General features: G+C 34.4%; 1 protein-coding gene across 3 annotated transcripts in view; it reads right to left on the bottom strand.

The window, feature by feature from the left end:
- GPHN (gephyrin) overlaps nt 1-25,201 on the bottom strand; it is a 639,047-nt gene that overhangs the window by 186,223 nt on the left and 427,623 nt on the right. Inside the window, exon 11 of one of the 3 annotated variants that reach the window (XM_081229975.1) lies at nt 24,655-24,726. The exons of the other annotated variants lie outside the window; for them this stretch is intronic. Within the exon in view, the coding sequence (XP_081086101.1) occupies nt 24,655-24,726 (72 nt within the window). The remainder of the gene's footprint in view (nt 1-24,654; nt 24,727-25,201) is intronic. 3 annotated transcript variants of the gene reach the window in all.

Raw genomic sequence — 25,201 nt, 5'->3', positions numbered from 1 at the left:
ATTTACCAAAGGACATTGACATGACGCTGTCCATACTCAAATCCTTTGGCTTAGATTTCTTACATTTAGAATTTGGGATCATCTGGATACCCTTCTGCCCTCTTTATTCTAAAAATATCCAATGCCAATGATTTTAACCCAAATATTTCTCATCATTTTTTTCTCTTTACTAAGTATACACTGGACTGAGAATGCTGTTAAATTGTAACCACTGTCCTTGATAGTTTCACCATTAGCCAGTTTATTCCCTCAACCCTTCTCAGGGTTGCTTCAGGTAGCTTTGCTGTGCCTTGCATTGCTCAGTTGTTACATGAGGAATACAATCACAACTCAAACTCCACAGAAATGTATCCACCAGAGCTTTCCAACTCTTAAATCTCTTATATACTAGATGTTCTTAAAATTTTTCCACATAGGGAATTCTTAAATAATAATTCTTCCTTGTATACATGCTTCTTTATTGCTTATTTACTCTACAGTCTCTGTAGAACTCCCTACTTTCTCATCTCTTTTCTTCAGTTCACCATCCATATTATTTCTTTCTGTTAAATGTTAATAGCAATTAACATGGGAGAGTTCACGGGTGATTTTTCCTCCCTTTTTGCTTATCTATATTCTTTACTGAACATGTGAAAAACAAGACAAAAGTCATTGAAAATGAAAGGAAAATAGAAACTGTCATAGAAAATGATAGACATTTGATTTTTAAAGAAATTCTAAAATTCAAACCTTTTAGTATAATATAGATTGACCATTATAATATTTGTTCAAGTCAGTCTCAGTCAATTGCTGATAGGTTTATTTTGAACCACCAACACATACTTCCTCAGTCCTTCCTCTGCATACATATCTGCAATAAGATACTTAGGATTAGTTTACAGTCTATAATCATAGAACAGCTGTGAAGCTAACTGGTTTTATAAATTGTAAACCTGGACTCATTAGCATTATGTTTTCACTCATCTAAGCTGAAAAAGGCACATATATACTTTAGTCTTTTCACAGGATCACTGTATTTTAGACTTAGAAATTTTACCTGTAGAGATGTTATATCTAATTCATTTATGCTAGTTTCATCCAGATTACCTCTCCTATACTGATGTGAACTAGCTGGCCTAGAATTGAGGCACAGTATATGGTTGGGTCACCATATTTAAACACTAGAGCAGGTATGTTCATCCCATTTTGTTCCTTTATAGCAAAATGAGATACACATATTCATTTTAACAACAATCATTAAGGTTCATACTCTATTTCTCAGTGGCTAAGATGGGTTTTCACTGAAAATGGAAAACAAGAAACAGCTAGATAAAGGCAGGTAATTTCTATTATAAAACACACACACAAGGAAAGAGGAAAGAAGCACAGAAAAGAGTGAAGTGTAGGGAACTGCGTTAGGAAGGTGGATGAATGTAAACGAGGTAATAAATAACTGAATGAGGATTCGTATAGATTATTCTCCTCTTCACACTTCTTACATCAACCTTCAAAACACACGGCAGACCTTAACACCACCAATATCATCCCTGCTCTGAAACTGTCTTTTAAAGTCAAAGCTTATAAAATTTAAAAAAGTGTGTGTGTAAGGAAAAAAATAGGTATTTTGAAACACATCATGACTAATCTTTTTTTTTTTTTTTTTTGCTGTACGCGGGCCTCTCACTGTTGTGGCCTCTCGCGTTAAGGAGCACAGGCTCCGGACGCGCAGGCTCAGCGACCATGGCTCACAGGCCTAGCCGCTCCGCGGCACGTGGGATCTTCCAGGACCGGGGCACGAACCCGTGTCCCCTGCATCAGCAGACGGACTCTCAACCACTGCGCCACCAGGGAAGCCCCATCATGGCTAATCTTAAGAGCAGTAGCAAAATTTCCCTTTGTGGATGGGATATTTAAAAGGAAACCAAAGTGATTGCAAACACAACTTAAAACAATGACATAGTATGACTACATCCACCACGATAAATGACTCGGTAAAGCAAAGCACAAGTAGGTAACTCTAGCTGGAGAATATTTCAGACCAAAGCCTTGAAACAGAGGTCAGTTATGCTGAAAGACAGATAATTGCAAGTGAAAGGATAGTGATATAGGTGGACTCAAAGAGTGGTACCTAAATGAACACTTTAGAAATGCTACTATCACTGACCTGTAATAGTGAGAATGGTTACAGAGATCCTTGCTATATGGTGGCAGTTAAGGTTGAACAAATAACCCAATATTATTTTGACTTGTCCTTTGAACTCCTGAACTGTGCTACGTGGCTCTAAAACAGATGAACTGGGGAGATTACAAATAAACTTGTTATGTATAAAGGGAAATGAGCTAAAGGAGGCAATTTAGATGATTCTGAACTTCTGGTCATACAACATTTTTTGTTTGTTCAAACTTCATTAACCTACATATCAAGGTTGGAGTAATTGACAGTTGCATGGTTCAGTTTCTGTACTTACATTTATTTGGGAACATCCTGATATAAATTAGGTAAAACTTAATAATTCATGCCCAGAAAAATTGTTTAGGAATATAAAGATTAAATGCCCAATTTCAGGACCATTCACTTGCTTCCCATCTTTTCAAGATCAAAGTGTAATATGAAAGGAAAAAAGGAAGGTTTCTTTCACTTGGAAAAATAGTGTCTATTTTCTAGTAAAGAAAAAATGTATACATGAAACAAGACAAATGCTTAACGGAACTAATAAAGGGTGCTGATCACTTAATCATTAAACCAATGCTCCTAATTAAAATACTGAAGGCAATTATAAGGTTGTTTACAAAAACAGCTTGAAACTGTCATGGTATGAAGGAGTTAAGTCATGTTCAGTATATTTAATGCTGGATGATTAGGCTGTGAAATCTGGTGGCAAGATAATTAAAACCAGTCTCATTTTCACCCAAACTACTTCAGACTCTTGAGCCAAATATTTGAGATTAAGAATTGACCCAACATTTCCTCATACAACCTCTTTCAGGTCTCAATGGCATCCTTTTTTCTCTTTCCTATTCTCTCACTCATGTGCATGCTCTGAAAGGATGCCTACCTCCTCAGATGAGAAGTACCAACGACTAATTTAGCAGCATCTGACTGCAAAAGATCATTTTTTCCTTCAGTTTCCACTTTTATTCCTGGGGAATTCCCTTCTCTGTCAAGCACTGTACAGGAGCTCATCATTAATTACTGCAGCTTTAATACTAAATTCAAAGGGCTAGATTGCTATAGAAGTTTTCTTTCAGTGCAGATATACACAGCAGCGTTCTCAAAGAGCCATGCATTAGTTCATGCCATGCTTCTCAACAAGAACAGTTAGGCATGGCAGCCCAAACAGAATTGGATTTAATTGCTGTGTGCTGGGATAGCAGCAAGTTGCCAGAGGAAAAAAAAAAAAAAGCAGCAAGCCCGATTTTTATGACTGTAGGCAATACTGACTGCAGAACGGCAAGGACAAACTTTCAAAAATAGACCCTTCTTTTCTTATCCTAAGGCAGACTCAGAAATAGAACAAGGACAATTGCTAATATAATTGAAAACTATGGCTATAAAAGTCCATATGAATCTGAATTCCATTCAGGGTTTCATAGAACATGAAACTAAAAATATCTTTAAGGTCTTTCTGAATTCACCTTGTTCTATAAGTTGTTCCTTACGCTCTGCAACTATTTAATATGGGAAAGTTAGAATAAGTGACCAATATTTAAAATACTGAGGCAGAAAAGGGAATGAAAAACTAGGGCTTGTTTCCTTTTTCCATCTCTCCCTTTCTTCCCTTCCCCTTGCCCCCCCCACTTCTCTTTTTCTTTAAAATTTCTTATAATGCAAAACATTTGAGTACCAACATACCTACTTTTTCTCCCCACTCAATTCCAAGGGATATATGCCATTCTAGTTTTCCTATTCATAATACACAACGAGCTGTGTTATATTAAAAATGTTATTTTATATAATAATATTACTATGTTTCATAACAAAAGTCACATGGAAACTAAGTCAAAAGCACTTTAAAAGGTAGATTCATAAATGTTAATAAGCACATATATTTAAAAAGCTGTATGTGATTACAATTTATCATCCAATGCATTGATACTTATTCATGGATAAAAAAAAATACCTCACTGAAAAACCAAACATGAATCTGGGTTCCTGAAATACTTAAGCTGAAGAGAAGTAAGTGAATATGATAAAATGTTCATACCTATGAAATACTCGGACATTATATACATGTAATTACACAAGCTGAACCTGTAAAAGCTAATGGAAAGAGTATTACCATACATTATCCATTTTTATTTCTAGCTTAGCCTACTGATGATGATAGGGTGCCTTGTGGAAAAACCCTCAACAGGTCTTTATAATTCCAAATTATGTAATTCTTGTTAAAAATGAGAATAAAATGAAAACTCTATCTTAATGAGAGATGCTGTGAAAAGACAAAAGAATACCATTAAAAAACTCTTGAGTAATAGACATAGTACACATAGGATTAATAAGACTGTGAATATTATAGATTAATCTACTTTGGAGAATGATAGCTGCAATTGTAAAATAGGGTGTTACTAGATAACACAGGTAAGTGCCTAAATACACGCAAAAGACTATCAGTATGATCACAACGGATTCCACAGGATTCAAAACATGCCCTTAAATTCAATTGAGTAGACTTAAAAAAAATGTCAAATTCCTTTTCATAAACTATATCTCCTTTGCATCTGCTATTCATCCTGACTTATAATGTTTACTGGAGTCCTCTGTCTTCCTCCACTCCAATACTACTCCAAGGCGTCAGATAGCTTAGCAGAGCACAGGAGAGCATTTAAGGGGTGAAAATTTGCCATAAGCAATGGAAATAAAGTGTAATATCATGCTTTGCTTTTATTTCTCTTTTCCAAAGAGGTGCGTACTTGGCAAATAAATTAAATAAGACCTACCACCAATTTAGAATAACTGACACCATCTCTGTGTGGCCTAAAGAAATATTATGGCATTTTTAAAGTTATAAAATAAGACCCCAAGAACTCAAATCTATTCTAGGAAAATCTACTCTATGCAAGTTCCTTTTTGGGACTTACTGATAACTTGGTAAATTTTTGAGTAATTCCCCCATGACTATTTTGTGAACACAGGACCTCAAAATGATAATTTTCCTATGGATTTTTTTTTGATGCTAACACTGAAGAGCTTTAATTTTCAAGCCAAAGGCATTTTTTTCTAGTAATATTTTCAAACTCCACAGCTGAATACATAGAATATGATTTAAAAAAAGACAATATTCCAATTTGTAAAATCCTTAACTGAGGCCCCATATTTAATTTTTGCTATGTTCTCTATATACTTAATATGGTAACATCTACTCTGCAGTGTAGATGTTCAACAGACACTAGATGACTAATTGTGACCTACTGGTAGGGTCTGCAATAATCCTGGAAGCATGAACAATCAAGTAAAAATAACTATCATATCAAATCCAATTTTTACATTAATTCAGGGCATCAAGATCCATTATAGACTTTCAAGCTCTAAGTATGTTTTTTATCTGCATTTGGCACTCTGACTGAACTTTCATGTAGAAAGCAAAATGCATACAGGATAATCAAAATCCAGTTCCTTTAAAATTATACCATTAATATTTTAACAGGATTAAAAATCCTGTTTGCTACATTCATGATATATTAGTTTTCTCATGAACAGACCATGCAGTAGAAATCACCTCTTTTAATTCACAGACATATGTTTGTTTTACTTTGCTCAGCTGGCTCAAAGACCTATATCTTGTTTACAAGATACTAAGGACACAGAAGGCATTTAATAAGTCAGAAAAATCAGCATTCACTAGAAAGAGGAATTAGAAAATAATAATACCATACTATAGAAAGCTTATTGAAACTTAACTATATAGGCATAACCCCTTCATATAAACATTCAATTTATAAATTCATTCAACAAACACCGACTGATGGTGCTGTGGAGAAGTCCTTGCCCCAAACTGCCAGTTTCCCTCCCCCTCTACCTTCCAATACAATGAGTATTTTAAAGAAGATGTACTATCTGAGCTGTTGGAAGAAGAAAACAGAATGTAAGATCCTGTTGCCATTCAGAATTTGCCAGGGTAAAAATACTTTGGAGTAAGCTGGATTCTGTTAGAGGTTAAAAAGCATTTTCCCAAGAAATAATGTTTCAAATAGTACATAGATTCCTACATTAATCCATATATGTCTATTTGACCCTCAATTCAGTTAAACCGTAGCACCATTTCAGCTTATTAAGGGTTATATAAACTTTTGAGAACTAGCCTAGGAATCTGGTAACCAGTTATAAAGTTGTTTTCATTGGAAACTGCTTTGCCCCACTTATAAGTTGGTGACTGTCTGTAGAGTATGGCATATAATGGAATTTAAGGACAATATAATGATGGGGTTCAGGATGTGCTACCCAAAAACATGGCATCTTGCATACTGAATAAAACTGAAGAAGTATGAGAAGATGGCAAAAGCAAGAAGGTCTCTTGTCCTTCCTCTGCCCTTCTCCCCTGAAAAAGGTCATAACATCCTCAAACAAGAGGTGTCCTCCTTATACCCTGAGGAAAGGAGCATCATTTTCTCCAAGACAAAAGGGCACCAAGAAGAATAAGAATGAACAGGCCTTACTAAGTTTCTTCTAGTTTACTACCCTAAGCTCATACTTTATGCTCCATCACATTTCTCTGTGACTGTCCCCTCTTCATCAAACCTAGCATAACAACACTCAGATTTAACTATTTCTTTGGGTCTTCATTTCCTTATGAAGACTCCCGTGTCACATAAAACTTATATTAAATAAATTTGTATGCTTCCTCCTGTTAATCTTTGTCAGTTTAATTTTCAGACCCAACCAGGGACCCTAAGAGGGTCAAGGAAAACTTTTTCTTACCCTAAAATAATAATTATAATAAAAAGTGCTATTCTTTTTAGCCATAATCTTCAGTGAGGTGGGGTGTGTGTGCATAAATAATCCAGCCACTAAATAGTAAAGTGATTTTGAAGAAATAGATAAGATAAAAACTGGAGAAGACAGTCAATTCGTTGAATGAAAAAAGATATATCTCATAGATATATGTTCATATATATCATCTTCAATACACTTGACAATGATTAGGAAAAAGAAGCAAGGCAGGAATGGCACAAGTGCTGACATTAACCTGTGTCAAGTTGACAGTGAAGCTAATACTTGATATTTTAGTCAGATTGTGGCTAACAACCATATGCAAAACACATTCTACTGTGTGACAAATGCAGCGTATAATATGTCTGACAGAGTTAGTTCAAACTAAAAATACCTTTACCTTTAGGCCTTTAGTATAATAACCAGTATTGATAATAATAATAATTATTATTTATTGAGTACTTATTCATATCAGGCACTGCACCAAGCAGTCTTAAGCAATTCAATCCTTAAAGTGGTATCATTTCCATTTTATAGAAATATGAAGTGCAGACAAGTTAACTTAATCAAGTTTACAATCAAGTGCTTAATATTACAAAGCTAGTAAGAGGCAGGGCTGGGTTTCAAATCTAGGGCTGGGATTGAAATCTAGCCCAATCTCAGATTTTTAAGCACTGTGAGACAACCAATAAAACATTAATTACAGCCAAAGCATGAACATCTTTGGAATATGTTAAGAGGCTGGTTAAATTTCTTGATTCTTTCAGAAAATTAAAAAGCTTATTTAAAAAAACTCTCAAATAAAAACATGGCCTCATACTCTCAACTCTTAAATTTACACGGTAAGCAGGAAGCTATTTAGAGATTTTAGTATCCAAAGAGTAAGGCAATAGGGAGAATTCCCAAAGAAGAAATATTAAGTACGGTTTTAAATAACAAATGGCTTCAAGAAGCACTGAACTACTTAAAAAGCAAAGAAAGAATTACTATATCTTTTTCAATTCTGGGAGAGAATTAAGCCCTGATGCATTATACATCCACTGTATATAATGAATTAACTTCTCTTTTATGAATCTAGAATGGCACCATCTTCACAGGAGCTTTAGAAAACAGCCACACAAGTCACTTCTTGCAGTGTGGTTTAGATGAGGAACTCTGGCTAAGAAAGGAAGTGCTTTTCAAAGGGGAAAAATAAGGTGACTAGAGAAAACTGATAATTCTATTTGTTGAAGTCCAGGCTATATATTCCATTGTATCTAAATGCATATTTTTATAAACAAGTAAAAGAAAATTTACATTGATAGTAGTCAAGAAGATATTTATCTGAATCTTTAAGAATTAGAACAGGATTGGTGGTAAACCAAACCTGTCTGTAAATCTATGGGTATGAACCACATCAGGGTATGGTCATGAACTGCTCAGAATTCATTAAACCTCTGTAATTTACAGGAAGCTGTGCAAGCATGCATTGGTATTACCTCCTATACAGAAGTGACAATTGGGTTAAGAAAGAAAAAGAAAAATGGAGACACAATGCTGGCCTGTGGTGCATAAGGGCACATGAAGGAAAAGAATGATGGGCATGAGCCCAATGGGGAGTAAAAATCACTTTGATGTCAATTTCCCTCACTATTGGTTACAGAGTACAAAAGCCACTGGAAATTTATATTTTGAGCCTTCTTTTGACTTAAATTGCCTGCCAGTACTCCCTTTGTGTCTTGGTAATAGATGAACAAGCTTTAATCAGAGGCCTATATACAACTTATTTATCAATCAATAACATTAGATTCTGACTACAATTTTTTTGAAAGCTAACTAAGAAATACTTACTGACTTAACAATAAACCTCAGCTTTCTATTATTATTTTTTTGCTTGTGTACCAATTCTGATTCCCACGTGAATTCCCATCTGAATTTACGAGTGTGATTTTTCATAGACTTCTGGTTCCCAGTGTTTTTCAAACAGGATGTCAAGGAGACTGAGTGGGGTCACAGAGAACAAAGCTGCATTGCTCTATGTAAACTTCAAGTTTCAATAATAGGGCAAGAAAGTCAATTCTACTGTTTGAGACTCTTCCCTCCTGTTACATCCAAGGTCAACAAGGAATTAAAGTTGTAGAGACTGGGATGACTGTTTGATACTGTTTGAGCCACAATGAAGAAAAATTGGGCCAGCTACCCCTGTTATTTATTTAAAAATGGAATATTAGAGTAGACTGTAGGAACAGTCAGGCAGTGTAGAATTAAAATGTTTTAGAAACATTGACCTAGATTAATATATGCTTCAGGGAATTAGAAAAATGCATACAAATCTTAGGGACATTTGATACATATATAATGGGATATTTGAGACTGGGTTGTAACTCATGATTTGGGTAATGTGTGTTTATTAAATGGTTACTGTGTGCTAGATGGGGTAAAGAAGCTAAATCAATGTCTTTACCCAACCAAGTTTCATAGGCTAATAACAAAGTGAATATTATTATAGATATAGCAATTAAGGCAGAATTAATGTCATTCATTCAACCTACACTTGCTATCTGCTGTTTGCCCCACACTAATCTGGCCTGTGAATTACAGGTTAAAAAGAAAGCAGCCTCTGGTCTCCAGAAGTTCACAATTCATTACAGAAAGACAAGTAAAATATACAATTACAATACCCATGATAAGTAGTATAATAGAATTTAGTACAAACTGCTATGGGGATATGTAAGAGATGCTCCTCAGATGGTAGTGGGGGATGGGGGAAGGTTATCAGGAAAGGTTTCCTGGAGCTGGGATATATGAGCACAGTTTTAAGGGACAATTATAATTTGGGTGAAGAAAAGATGGGAAAGTCAGAGAAAAAGGCTAGTGCATTCACAGATTTGAGGGATCCTGGAACTGGGAAATGGCAAAAAGCATGGCTGAAGCTAGTTTGAACCATGATAGGGAGTGGTAAGAGGAGTAGTTGATGATGTAGGTAGGGACCAATTCGTAAGGGTTGTGGAGAGCCACTGAAAAGATTTTAAATAGTGGAATGACAATGATTACATTAACATTTTAAAAAGTTCATTCTAGTAAGCATGTGAAAATGGATTAGAGATATTTATGGAATAAATGATGAGGGTAGAGGAACTAGTCTGGATATTAATCTAGTAATCCAGAAGAAAAGTCCAACTAAATAATTGAAAGAGGTTCTGGAGAGAAGGGCATAGATTCTAGAGATACAAAAGAGGCAGAATCTTTAAGACTCAGGTGTGATTGGTTAGAAGGGATATAACCCCCAGGTTTCTAGTCTGCGTGACTGGGTAGTGTCATATACTGAAATAGTGGATGAAGGTACAAATTTGGGGGTTGAGTTATGTACAAGGTGCTTATAACTCTGGAGAGAGATGTGGGCTATAAATAGGAGTTGATGCCAAGATAGTTACTATATAGTGATGTAATGTTAATATATGTGAAGCTCCTAGAATGATCCCTGACCAAAGTAAGCGCTATACCGTAAGTAGAATAATAATGATGATGGATGGTGATCATAATAATAATGGTTGATTATGAGATAACCCAGAAGTATACAGAGCATCATTGTCCAATAGAACTTTTTGTGATAATGAAAATGTTTTATGTCTATACTTTAAGATATGGTAGCCAATAGCCACATGTGACTACTGAGCACTTCAAATGTGGCTGTTGCAATTGAGAAAGTAAATTTTAAATTTTATTTAATTATAATGAATTTAAATTTAAAAGTCATATGGAACTGCTGGTTATTGTTTTGGACAGTGTAGATATATAGTGAGAAATGAAATCAAGAGAATCCGGGAATGAATCAAGTTGATCATCAACATGTAAGGAATAGCAGAAAAACAGTCAAATAGGCAAAAGGAAAAGCAATATAGGGTAATACGGTTTAGAAGCACAATTGAAATTCCCTTGATAGGATAATTAGGATGAATGGGAGTTGGTAGAGGCTTTCTGGAGGAGTATGGACTGAAGTTATGAAGTGGAGGAGGGCATTTCAGGGAGATAGGCTAGCACACATAACGGCCAACGAGAAAGAAGGAACATAATATGACAAGACGGTTCACCCTGACTGGAGTGGTAGGCACATGATAGGGGGTAAGTGGTCAACGGCCCTTGTTTGCCAGGGACTAAGGGGGTTTCTGGGATGCAGAACTTTCAGTTTTAAAACTGGGACAGTCCCAGGACATGGTACTTCAGCGCTAAAATGAAGGAAGTCCTAGGCAAACTGGGAGGAGTTGGTCACTAGAGAATACTACTAGATAAACAGTGGCTGGCCAAAGAATGAGGGACTTTGAAACAGAGGCAGAGAGGCATTTACTCCTGATAGAACTCAGAGGTAGGCTATTACAGCTTTTTCGATCAGGGAACTAAAAGGAATTAAAGTAGTGCTTAGGAAGATTAGTCTGCCATTAGAGGGAAGAAGGACTATAAAAAGGGAATCCAATTATTTAGCTACTATTGTAATCTAAGTCTGAGGTGATTAGGGCTTAAACATCCAAGTTAGAGATGAAATAGAAATTTAAGTTTATTTAATCCTTACTATATCCCAGGTACTCCACTAGATTTTACATAAATTATTATTTCTTCCTGACACTCAGATGCTGAAACTTTTATAAACCTTTGAAAAGTTGATTGATTTATTTGTTTAAACAGTTACTCATCATTCCCAAATATTTTTTGAGTGACTTCTGTATGACACACCAAGTTCACTACTTGTCTTACTAAACCCAGAATTTGAAAGTAGATCTGGCTACAAAGTTCACTGTATGTGTTAGAAATAAGAATAATTCAAAGGAAGAAATAATAAAAATGACAAAATTTAATGGCACACTGTCAAAGATGAAAAATAAGGAAGAGTAAAAAATAACTAGAAGATTTCTATGACGGGAAACTTTAAGAACATGATCTTAGAAACTTTAAGATCATGATAGAAGGGATTTAGATAGAAGTTGGATATACTAAGTTTGAAATCATAAAAAGACATTCAAACAACAGCTGGCAATATAAGTATGAATGCAAGTGAGCTATGTCACTTTAGTGTATATTCTAACAAGCCAACATTTATTTGGGCTCTAACTATCGATATCTCTAATTAACCTATTGTATTTGTAAATTCTCTATGGCATAGGAAAAATGATAACATCACAATAATAAGTTAATCTATTTGTATAAAGCTGGATTTCCACATAAGGAGAAGAGATTTTTACCTATCTATCTATCTATCTATTTAGATATATGTGGTGCTCCAAGGACAATGATGCTTCAAGGACAAAGGATGACCCTGCCTGAAAACGTTTCAGCGTTACACCCCCTACTGGACTATTAATCACCCTCCCCACCATGTTGCGATGGTTACGAAATTCCCGAGCCCACCTGGGCAACGGGACCTGTCCCAAATAAGGAAAGGAGTCTGGCCTGTCCCACTCCCACCCTATAGAAGGAAGGTATATGTGCCTCGAACAATCAGTAAATGAAAATTTCACCTCGGACCATTCTTTTGTTTTCTGGCTAGAGCGCATGTTCGGGCTCGACTCTCCCAGACTACTGGGAAGTCAGCCCCACTGTTCTGGCAGCAACCCTTCCCTCTAATAAATTCTACCTTCTTTACATTCTGCCTTGTGTCTGGAAATTCTTTTCCAACTTGCGTTCGGACCAAGACAATATATCTCTATCTTCTCTCTCTCTCAAAGAGAGATATATGTAGTTTATATTTTAGTTTTAAGACACTTACCTCAAAAACTTCCTAAACTTGTTATCCATGCATTAATATTTCTTGATCTAGCTATATCTTGATCTTTGGAATTGGCTTCACATTTAGAATGTGTAAAATATTATGAATGTAATGAGATCAATGGCTCAGGTTGTACACTACTGTTCATCCCTTCAAGCCAAGTTAAGAAAAGCTGGCGGGGGGATGGTGACCAAGGGAACTCACCTGCTCATATATATATATATATGTGTATATATATTTTTTTGCAGTACGTGGGCCTCTCACTGCTGTGGCCTCTCCCATTGCGGAGCACAGGCTCCGGACGCGCAGGCTCAGCGGCCATGGCTCACGGGCCCAGCCGCTCCGCGGCATGTGGGATCCTTCCGAACCGGGGCATGAACCCGCGTCCCCTGCATCGGCAGGCGGACTCTCAACCACTGCGCCACCAGCGAAGCCCCTCACCTGTTCATATTAACAGCATTAATATTTCCTCATTTTAAACTTTAGAATTCTCATTTCTTATTTCCATTGATGACCCTCTTTTGTATTTCAAATGACCTGAGTATATGAGGCAATATATGAGGATAAGCAGAAATTCATTAGTGTCAACTACAATAATGTGTTTCAAAAATCTTTTTTATAATGGAAATTTAAGAATGTATGGCCAAGTAGAAAGAAGTACCCATTGTCTTTTGTCAAAAATTATCAACCAATTCTTTTCGATTCTTTTTCAAGAATGTTTTGATTATATGTATCAAATATTCCTGTCAAAGAGAAAGTCATGTGCTTTCCCACTATCTTTATGGCTGGTCACTTATTTGGATGTCAGAGAGAAATATGTACTTAATTTTCTTATTTTGACCCAAACAATTTATATATTCCAATTCATTTTTAAAGATTCCAAAAAGAGGTATGAGTTAAGAAACTTTGGTAGAGTAGTTGCAGTGTTTTCAAAAGATACATTTCTAACAGATCTCTTTACACTATCTCCAAATTTCCAACTATTATATAGAAACAGCATGAAAATAATTCAGATAAGAGTGAAAGGAACGTGGAACATCCCAGACAACTATATTGAAATAAGTAAGAAATAAAGATTTTCTAAGTGAGATTTTGTAAAGTAGAAAATCTTATGTGATTATCTCGCAGTATAGAATATTCATTTTATGAATATTTTATTACAGTTTCCTCCAGCTTAAACATTTTGTGGCCCTGTTGGTTCTAAAAATTGGCCCCATTTTTCCTTTTGAAACAGGAAATGCTACAGTGCTTAAAGTCAAGTTTTATTCCTTTCCTTTCCCTCCTTGAATCTCCTATCTGCAATTCAACTAAAACTTCCATTTGTATAAGCTCAAAATTGTCAGTCAATTAAGGTTTGTTTGGATTAGAATTGGTGTGCTAATAGTGGGTTAAGCGTTCAAATGGCAACTGTTTTGCATGTTACAACTTAAAAATGCCTCCTTTTCTTTAAAAGTTAAAGCTAAAAGTTTTTTTTTTTTTTTGGCTGCACTGTGTTTGGGATCTTAGTTCCCCAACCAGGGATCGAACTGGTGACCCCTGCAGTGGAAGTACAGACCTCCAGGGAAGTCCCCTAAAGGTCCTTAAGCATTAAGTAAAAATATAATTAAGTTTCAGTCTCTGTCCACTGAACAGGAAAAATGAATTTAGCTTCAAAATCTCAAATTATCTAAATCAATCTTGCTACTGGGAAATCTAAGACATTAAAAACAAGATTTCAAAAGGTTCAACGCTTATTAATTTTTTTTTTTTTGGTTTAGATACTGTTACAAATCATAAAAGACATATCTAGTATATACTCCAGCTTTTCAAATAAGTCAGAAAGAAAACTATTTCTACCAAAAGATAGTACTATTTCTGGCTTTGGTTTAAGCTAAGGGAATTCTGAAGCAATTTTTTCAAAGGATTTTAAAAAATGAACACTGTTGGAACAAAGTTGAAGATAAGTTAGAGTTCTGGAAGGTGAGTTCCTCTGTTTCCCAAACCCCCAGCTTTTTTTTAACTTGGCTTGAAGGGATGAATAGTGTACAACCTGAGCCATTGATCTCATTACATTCATATTTTACATATTCTAAATGTGAAGCCAATTCCAAAGATCAAGGAATAGCTAGAAGATTATATTTAAGTAAGGCATAGTAGGTGATCAATAAATATTTATTAAATGACTAAATATGAGAAAAATAAGCATAATAAATTACACAAAGGAATGTCTTTCTAATATTTCCTTGAATTAAAGTTTAATATCTTATAGAAATACCTTTAATATCTTATAGAAATCCAAAACTATATAATCAACCTGAACCAGGTAAATACATACTGTGAAAACACATGCCATTCAGAGAGCTGACGACTTTTAATAACTCCTGAAAAGTGAAAAGCATGGTTTTTAAGACAAAACAATGTTCTGTTACTCACTTGGCAGATTTTACGACTTTGGACAAGGTATCTAACCTCTTTTTTTTTTTTTTTTTTTTTTTTGCAGTACACGGGCCTCTCACTGTTGTGGCCTCTCCTGTTGCGGAGCACAGGCTCCGGACGCGCAGGCTCAGTGGCCATGGCTCACGGGCCCAGCCGCTCTGTGGCATGTGGGATCTTCCTGGACCGGGGCATGAACCCGTGACCCGTGTCCCCTGCGTCGGCAGGCGGACTCTCTCAACCACTGCGCCACCAGGGAAGCCCTCTAATCTCTTTGAGCTTCAGTTTCCTCATCTGCAAAATGAGGATGATAATAATATCTTCTCCAAACAGAGCTGTAGTGAAGACTGAGATAAGATAAATAAGATGTCAAACATAGAGCTTGTCACATAGTAAGAGAATTGTATTTTTTACAAAGGGGCTGTCAACTACATGGAGTAACATTTGCTGAGCCAGGTAAGGTTAGAAATGATCTTGTTTTTGTACATCTCAAGGATAGATTAATTTTTGAACAAGGCTTATTATTTTGGTTTCATGAACGTCACAGAAGATAGTGACATGAAATTGGTAAAATCAGTGCGCTACATCAGGGATTGGAGAATTTATTTCTTCAGCAGTGGAGATAAATGAAAATGATGCAAATGTGAGGGAAAGAAGAGAAGCCAAACATGGAAGGTTTGGCTACTTCCATAGTGATGCTATAAAATAAATAACAACAAGAGGCTTCCATATGAAAAATAGAAACATGAGAACATTCCTTGAAATTCTAACTGTTAAGGCTTATAGTCTAAATTTTGTGAAACAATCATTTACCAATTTAAAATGAAACAGGAAACAATTATGCAAGGTTATTTCTGTAAAGAGGACATCATGAATGTTAGATTCCCTAAGGAGTTCTTCACTGTATTGGTCATTACAGCTTCATAAATTAAACATAAACACCACCTATGGAGTCCACAGAAATGTGGCACTGAGTATAAAATATAGAAACCCTACCACAGATGACAAAAGGAGAAACACACTTCATGACAAGTAAATAAAGCTCACGTGTCACAATGAAAGAAACAAACCCAGGTGAAGCCAGAGTTCATTTAAGAGCTGAGTGCTATGGAGAAAAGGCCACAATCCCGACTCCCCAGAAACCAGTTCCACATTCCAACCTGAGAGCCCTCCTGCAAACATGCTGTCACAGAGAAAGTAATACCCTGATGGTTGCTGTAGGCTGTGATTGGAGATGATGCCAATGGTAAACTTCTTAAAAACTCTCATGGGAAATGGAGAATTGCCTGGATGAAGTGGCAGAAAGGAATGCGTTATATATTTTTTACACTGGGAATCATAATCCTGGGGTATTAAGAAAAGACCTGTGGAAAATGCGGTGATGAGATGATACCAATCTTCTCTTTCAAAAGTCTTTGCTAATATCACGAGTTAATTCATTTCCCTTTCATTACTTTGTTTCTCCCTACAAACACACATTTCAAGAAGAAATCAATTCTCCACAAAATCAGTTTTAAGAGGAAAAAAAAAATTGTAACAGTTGCAACTTGCAAAGGAAAAAATTAAAGAAGATGGCTTTAATTCTATTGACTCAATAAGTTCAACTTTGTGAAGCTACAGGTTTAGCAATGCTATTCCTTTCAAGGCTTTTTATAAAGTTTTAAAGTCAGAAAATGATATTCTGCCTGTGGTTCTACATACATTTACCTGGTATTTTAGACAGTGCCATCTTTCTGTTTTTTTGCATGAAATTCAGAGATAATATTTCTATGATCAGAATTAAGCTGACAATACTGGCCTGTACATAGTAGCTAAAGTAGCCTGCACAAAGTAAATATGTGTAGAAATATGTCTGTAAAGTAAAAAATTAAGATCTTAAAATTCACAGGCTATTAAAGTCCTGTTATTTACTAGTCATATTTTGAGGTACATACACTCTTTTCTCTTAGCTATTCAATAGTGCCCCTGCTTTGAACAGTAGACTTAAAGGATATTCAGAGCCTGTTAGTGATATTTCAGGGACTCTGGTTTACACAACCAGAAAACCCACTTATGCTATGGTTTAACACAGTAAGAATAAGAAATTAAACCCCTGAAAAGGCAAATAACATAGGTCAAAGTTGATGTAAAGTATTCTGTTAAAAGAACATGAATCTCATGAGTGGTAAGCTTTTCTAGATTTTAAGAATCTTATACAAGTATCAAGGAGACTATTTTCCTGAGTAACCTAATCAGTTCTTTAAAAGGGAGTGAATCTTCTATTTTATGTAAAAATAGGGGAATCATATTAAATTTTCATTTAATAATCAATTTGGAGGCTTTCCTCTGTCTATGGTTAATGGGACAGGATTGTTACTAATTTAATGTAAATCTTCAGCTACCAGACACAGACCTATACAGCTCTGCAAACTGGAATCTTTGTCGTTAGCCAACATGAGTTTAACAACAAATTACCCAGTTCAAAGAAATCTTTATGGAATTAAGGTGGTGGCAACAATTAAGTTGGCTGTTTGGGCTTTAACCATTTCAATATGATACAGTGACTGCCAAAAAAAAGTTACTCAGAAAAAAGTGCTGTATGAAAATATAGAAATTTCCCCATAAAACAGCTAACTTTTCCCCTTTGGTACCTTCATCTCTTTCAGCCAAGTGCAAAGTGCAAGGCAAAATAAATTAAGGCAAAAGGAAAATAAAATAAGAAAAAATGGTGAGGGCGAGCATGTTGTTGACCATGTAAGAAAACACGTGCAAAGTATACCTCAGATACACTATAGGTAGATGAGCACGAGGGAAGCCGAGCCTGGTTTTGCAGTGGGGAAAAGAAAACACTGTTAAAGAGGAAATGATAGCACAGTAAGGGTCTCGGAAGTTTAGAAGGCTCCAGCACCAACACATTTGCCAGATAATGAAACAGCCTTATAAAGAGACACTTGAGCTTGAAATCTCAAGGTTCATACTATTTGAGGAGAACTGTGTGATAAAAAAATACCTGGCTTAAAAAAAAAATCCATGATGGAGATGGCTCCCCAGATCAGAATCTGGTATGATCTTGTTCAGAAGACGCTCATTTAAGGTTAACAGGGAAGTGGAACACTGGTCACTTTTTCCTATGGTACCACACTGATCTCACTGTCTTAACACTAGCAAACTACATGTGAGATTATTTATAGAATGACTCTATTGTACATTTTCATGTTACTCTTTAAAGAGGGCACCAATACTGAGGGCATCAGTATTCTGATTCTAATTTCCTGTTCCTACTATTCCATTCTCATTACTGAATCCATTCAGTATTACTGAATCTAAATAAACAAATAAGCCAGTAGCAACACCAAAAAGATATTTAAAAAACGTAACCACAAAACTCTTCTCCAGACCTGTCTTTTATCAGAATGTTTCATTGATTTTTTTGCAATAACTATTTTATACTTAAAACCATGTTTAATCTTCATGACTTTCATTTGATAATTTCCTGGCCTGTTCTTACTTTCTAGGTTGTCACACTGCCACACTCAATTCTGTGGCCTCTTCTTTCATTATGTTGTCAGAATGCCATGTGAGCTAAATATTCTAGCATGCATTTTCTAGTTACAAATTCTTCAGGAAGTTCCAAAATACAAAGTTAGGGTAGGGAAATAAGGTAAAGAAGAAGATTGCACAGTGGAGAAATCAGAAATGTCCTTATTACCTGATCTGTTCTTTAAGTGTATTTCCAGCACCCACCAGAGCAGAATATAGTAGGCACTCAATAAGGGCTTACTGAATAAGTGAATATACAAAATCTTTTTCTTTTATCCTCAAAAACTGAATTGTGTGAAATAATATTCAGAAGGTTTTACACTTACCATCACAAAGATTTGTGATAAAATGTATCACTGCCACTTAATGAGTTACTATGAGGTAGTTTCTAAAATATGATCAATTCTATACATATTAAGAAATTAAATCTTTCTTTCAACCACATGCATATCTGATTTTCTTTAGCGGGATACTAGTTTTGAGAAAGCTTTCCTCTGCATGTTTGTTCTGTTCCTATAACTATACCTATAAAACTGAAAAACTTTATCTTTCAAAATAGTTTGAGAGTCTTGTCTTTTTCCCCCCTCACTTCTCCATTTTCAATTACTAGGGAAATTTACTTGTCAAGGAGATCTTTTACTAGTACCCTATTGTCTTAATGTCAATTCTGAGAAGCACCGTAAGCATTAAACACCTCACAGATGTGTCACTTCCACTCCAAATGCTGTCTTAGGCTACTGCAGGTGATTTTTATAAGTAATAGATGGTTCAAAGCAGAAGAAAGATCTTTGTTATTTTTCAGTAGAACTGAAACTTCAGAATTGCATTAATTAACTTTACATGTTAAGTGAATTCTATAAAGTGAAAGAGCAAAATTAGCCTGTTTTCCAAAGAGATATTCTTAAAATTGATTTACTGTCATCTTCACCATTATTGTAATCTGGTCATATTACAAAACATTATCTACCAAGATACTCAGGATGTTACATGTTATATATTAAATAGTAAATAAACACATATTATTAATATGAGTAAATGCCAAAATGTCAAACAAGGAAGACTCAGGAGGCTCAATGTTCTACATACAAGAACCAAAAAACATTGAAATTTGCTTAAAGAAAGTAGAGTACATAAACAAATTGATGTTTACTCATTTAAAAGCTACCAAAAGATTATTCATCTAAGGACTAATGTTCCAGTAGTTCTTTCTCACCTCAATCAAAGTAGGCTGATTCAGTGTAGACACTTTCAGATTTTTAAGTGCTATATTAAGATATGATGTATTACTTGATCACTTCAGGGTGTCTTTCTTAGTTGTATGAAATTTCCTATAGAAGGTATGATTTTAGGTGAGGTCAAGTAGGAAATTTAGCAAAAATCAAAAGTTGATCGTGGTTTTCAGGGGAAATATCTTTATTAAGATGCAAGGAAGTAATAAACAGAAAAATACAATGTGTACAGCAAAAATACTCTAAAAACACATTTTAAATAAGTTTAAAGAGCAAGAGTGGAATTTATCTTTAAATCTCTATAAGGGGCTCCCCAAAGAAGAGGAATTTATAATCGATACTTTATCCATATGATAGTTCTATATTTGAAGGGTTTAATGTAATTCCATACTGAGTTTACCTTGTGTGCATGTATGTGTGCTTGGCATGTGAAAAGCACAGAATAAAGTGTAAAAAGGAAGAATAAAAACATAAAGGTAGAAAATTTCAGGGGATCAACTCTTTTAAGTGCATGCTTCCATGCAGAATGATCCGAAACCATCCTCAGAAAAAATAAGCAGCTCTCCTTTTCTCAGTTTGTAAAATGATGATAATTTCACATAATCGCTGTTATAATAATTTCTTTGTCAATGTCGCCTTGACACACTAACCAGTTTTAGCAGGTGTCAGCAAACTTTTTCTGTAAACAGTCAGATAGTAAATATTTTAGGCTTTATGTGCCATATGGTCTTTGTTGTAACTATTCAACTGCTGTTGTACTGCAAAAGCAACCACAGATTATATGCAAATGAAAGAGTGTGGCTGTGTTTCAATAAAACTTTATTTTTGGGACACTGAAATTTGAATTTCATATAATTTTCCACATGTCACAAAATGATATTCTTTTGATTTCCCCCACATCATTTAAAAGTGCAAAAATTATTCCTAGCTCATGGGCTCACAAAAGAGAAACAGGATTTAGTCCAAGGGCTGTAGTTTGCTGACCCCTGAGTTATAGCATTAATTTAGTGAATAAAAAAGTGCAAAAAACCCGAAGACAATTCATCAACAATATAAGATGAGTTAGTTTAGCACTAAAGCTGGAATGAAGACACTGATCTTGAAAGACATAAAATCACAACCATCTAATTCATTATTTGTATTACTCCATTTCATACCAGTCTTATTTTGGCACTCAGGAAATTATTAAACATTTAAAAACTACACTTCAAAAGATATTACTTTCTGGCTTGATTCAAACATTTTTCTTAAACTTAATAAAAATATAGTCAAGTGATAACTCCTCCCTTACCTTTTTCCACTTCAGATAATACCATCCCTTTTTTTGTGTTAGCATAGCAGGTACTTATAATTATCATATTCCTTCTACTTCATCTCCTTTCTCCTTAGTTCACTTATGTGCCAATAATCTGTCTTCATAAGTCACCTTCCCTTTTACTGTTTGTTAAAGGCTTTAAAAAATTAACATATTTGATTACCCCAAACCTACCTGTATATATTTGTAGCTGAATGGAAATGTATCATCGTATTACATAGACTGAGTGAAAATAAAAAATTTGTGGCTTTGAGGTATTTTTATTCCTCTCCTTTCTTTTCTTTTTGTCTTTATTTCATCAGTACTTATCTACTTTTTTTCTGAATGTTTTAACATTCAAGCTTCCCAGGGCCCTATTGCTCTTTAATGAATTAACTTCAATTTTATAAATTTACCTTGATGTACATTACTTAAAGGAATTCATTTGCATTATCTTATGTTTTCCGATTATCTGTCTGCATTACTTTTTAATTACTTTTTTATTGAAGTATAGTTGATGTACAATACTATGTAAATATAGGTGTAACAGTATAGTGAGCCATAATATTAAAGGTTACACTCCATTTACAGCTATTATAAATTATTGACTATATTCCCTGTGTTGTACAATATATCCTTGTAGCTTTATATGTAATAGTTTGTACCTTTTAATCCCTGACCCCTAGGTTGCCCCTTCCCCCTCCCTTTCCCCACTTGTAACCATTAGTTTGTTCTCTATATCTGTGAGTTGGCTTCTTTTTTGTTGTACTCACTAGGTTTGGTGTGTTTTTTAGATTCCACATATAAGTGATATCATACAGTATTTGTCTTTCTCTGTCTGATTTATATACTTCCTACTAGATTCATGCATTAGATTACATGGAAAATTAATTTTTTCCTTTCTGTGGTTTTATTCTTCAGTCATTATTCTCAACACATTATCAATCTAAGGATTTGTAGCTATTTTTGCAGTAGTTAAATTAGGCAAACTCTGTTTAGGTACAAGATGATAATTTTATTATTATTAAAATTACTAAAAACTCATTTAGGGTTCGGAATACTTCAGTTTTGTATAAAGTACAGAAAAAGATGATACATTCTTAACTTAGAATTCAAGAATCGAATGCATCCTACTTTTTGCTATAGAAGAGTCCATGTAAAATTAAAAATTATGTTTTCATATGAGAAATAAATAAAATTTAATACTGTTCTAAAAATTACCTCCTAATACAAGTCTACTTTATATCATTGATTATAAGTAATAAATAAAAATGCAGGGTTCTTTCCTCTAAAAAATAATACATCATTTAGATGATACCAATTGAAACATGAATAATTTAATTAAATCCTTATCCCAAACTTCTGAATGATGTCTCACCTTCTTCAACTATTAAATAAGATATTTAAGTGGCAACATGGTTCTGAACCTTTCATCTTATTGAAATATTTAGCGATGTTCAATGAATTAAAAGGCATTCATATACTTGCTCTTCTGTGTGGACACCTACAATAAATTTTCACAATGGAATGGTCACTATATGCCAATTTATCTCATTTTAGAAACGAAATCTGCTTATATAGCATATGGTACTTAGAATAACTTTATTCTGCTTCTAAGCAACAATTTTTAATATACAAGGCATAGTTTAAGGCATTCTGGGGCAATAAGAATTAAAGGGAAGGAGAGACACTGAACATTCAGCTAAGATTTTGATTTGTGTCTTTTCCTAGCTGAACTCTGTAGAGAAAATACTATTATTTGCCTTTTGACAATATATTTTTTTGTTTTTCTGTACTTTTCTAGTTAACAGGCGTCTTAGAAGGATACACCTTATATTCAATCTTTTTAGAAGAAAGGTAATCAGAACAAAGTGTGACCCAGTGAAATGAAACAAAAGATGAAGACACTGAGACTAGTTATTATGTACTCCATCATGCAGTACAGGTATTGAAAAAAAGAAATTGAAGAGTGGCATGAGAAAACCAATTTCCAAAGCACAGAGATTTCAATTTAACCCTAATCTAACACAAACTCCCTACCATATAGATCTTAGCAAGTCTCAACTTTCTGGTCTTGGTTTCACTGAAAGAAAAATAATATCATTTTTTATGACTGGTTAGGGAAGAGTATGGCACTAAAAACATACATTATCAGAATCTTTTTAGGAGTTTCTAGAATGATATCCAGATATATCTAGACTAATTTAATCATAAAATTCATACTAATCTTTTATATATATTTTTTTAAAACAGTGGGATAGATTCTGGGGATGACTGTAGGTAATTTTTCAAATTCTCTAAGAATATAACTGAAAAGAAGGACTGGCTCAAAAGAAATAAGTAGAAAAATGAGATGTATTAATTTCCTTTTCTGTTTAGCTATCAGAATTTAACGACTGATATTAATAAAAAACCTTGAACTTTAGTAAATAGAAATTTAATGAAGAGATATACAAAATACACATAGTATATAATAAAAATAAAGCTGAGAAACCAGAGAATTATCATAGCACTATTATTTTTTATTCTATCCTTCAAAACAAAATTATTATAGCAATATGAATTAAATGTATGACAATAATCTTGGGAGAAGTAAATCAGGGCTAAGTTTCATAGGAACTTTTTTTCAAAGCCTCAGAAATAGGAGGTCAAGGTTAAATCGAGCCAGAAATTATTTACTGTAATATTTTAGCTTTTCTTCTACCATATTTATACCATGTACCATTTTAGAGATTTTAATTCCATTTATCTTGAAAAGATATACTCAGGAGAAGGACCAAGCATTCTGAGTCTGACCTATCAGTCACAAAAAATACTATTGTTAGTATGCCTATATGACGTATGTACAGTATTGAGTGGCTATAAGGTATTGTTCTCCTTCAGTGTTGTCCAGGGTATACTAGCCATTATCTCAAGTATTTGTAAGATGTTACATAATAGTGTTCATAGTGAAGATTCTTACTGCCTAATTTTCTTATTTTTAGACAAAAAATGATATCTTATAGTTATTCCCAAAGAGTCTGAGTTAAGAGAAGTCTATTAACTCAGAATAGATGTATCTACTTGCCAGATTACCTATAATGAGACTGTAACACTGAATATTTTCCTTGATAACTGAAACTGAAACATCAAGCCTCTATCACTTGGATCCAGCCCATAATTTATAATCCTGCTGACACATCCAACAAGGGACAGAAGACACAGTAAATGGAAAAGCTCCAAATGAAGTCTCATGAAAAGATCGTCAGAAAATTATACAATTGTATAAGAAACACAGATTTTGAAAAAAAAAAAAAGGTTTTAATTTGCATTGGAGCCAGAATGCTATTAAATCAAATGCAATGTTAGTGTGGCTTAAAGGTCTTCTATGCCAATTTAATCTTTCTTTCATAAATGTGAGCATGAAGCTGCAGTTAGAAAAGAAAGAAAGAGATAGGGAGAAAAGAGACAGAAAGTAAAAAAGATGGAGATGAGAGGACAAACCAATCAGATTTGGAATTACCAGTCAGCAGAAGTTTAGGAAAAAAAAAAAAAAAATCACCGGGTGAAATCGTACATTTACTCTGAGAGAGTATCCTTTCACATTGCCTTCTAGGTGATCTCTGAGCTCCTCCAGCTTTCGATGGAGCTACATGTAAACATCAGAAAATGAATTGAAAAAGCAACTTGGTCTCTTTTCAGTTTTCCTTTTTCCTTTTAAAAATAAGATCATAGCGTTATACATTTCTCACTGCCTTTGGCAAACATTTCAAAACATCAAAGAGCTTTGTATAGCGCAAGAATACATGCTCAATAAACTGTGAGTAGGAAGAGAATATTTTATTTTAATTAAAGCCTCTTTTCTCCCCAAAGTGTTAGAGAAAATAAATACCTTAACTATCCTTATAAACCCCTAGAGACTCACTTTAAAATTTTCTATTTTGTAGAAATATGGAATAAAGACGTTTAAAATTATGAAATTTGCCTTTCTTTCCCAAACACACTTTTTGATTTAAGGCTGCATCCATATTCAAATAAACTGATTGAATACTAAAATGTATATTTTGTTCTTATACATATTTATATGTATACACATAATCATATTGTATATACACTTAAAAACA

This window comes from Mesoplodon bidens (assembly GCF_964165515.1).
Source record: "Mesoplodon bidens genome assembly, chromosome: 3".
NCBI classification, from domain to species: domain Eukaryota; kingdom Metazoa; phylum Chordata; class Mammalia; order Artiodactyla; family Ziphiidae; genus Mesoplodon; species Mesoplodon bidens.
This window is presented reverse-complemented; position numbering and strand designations above follow the sequence as displayed.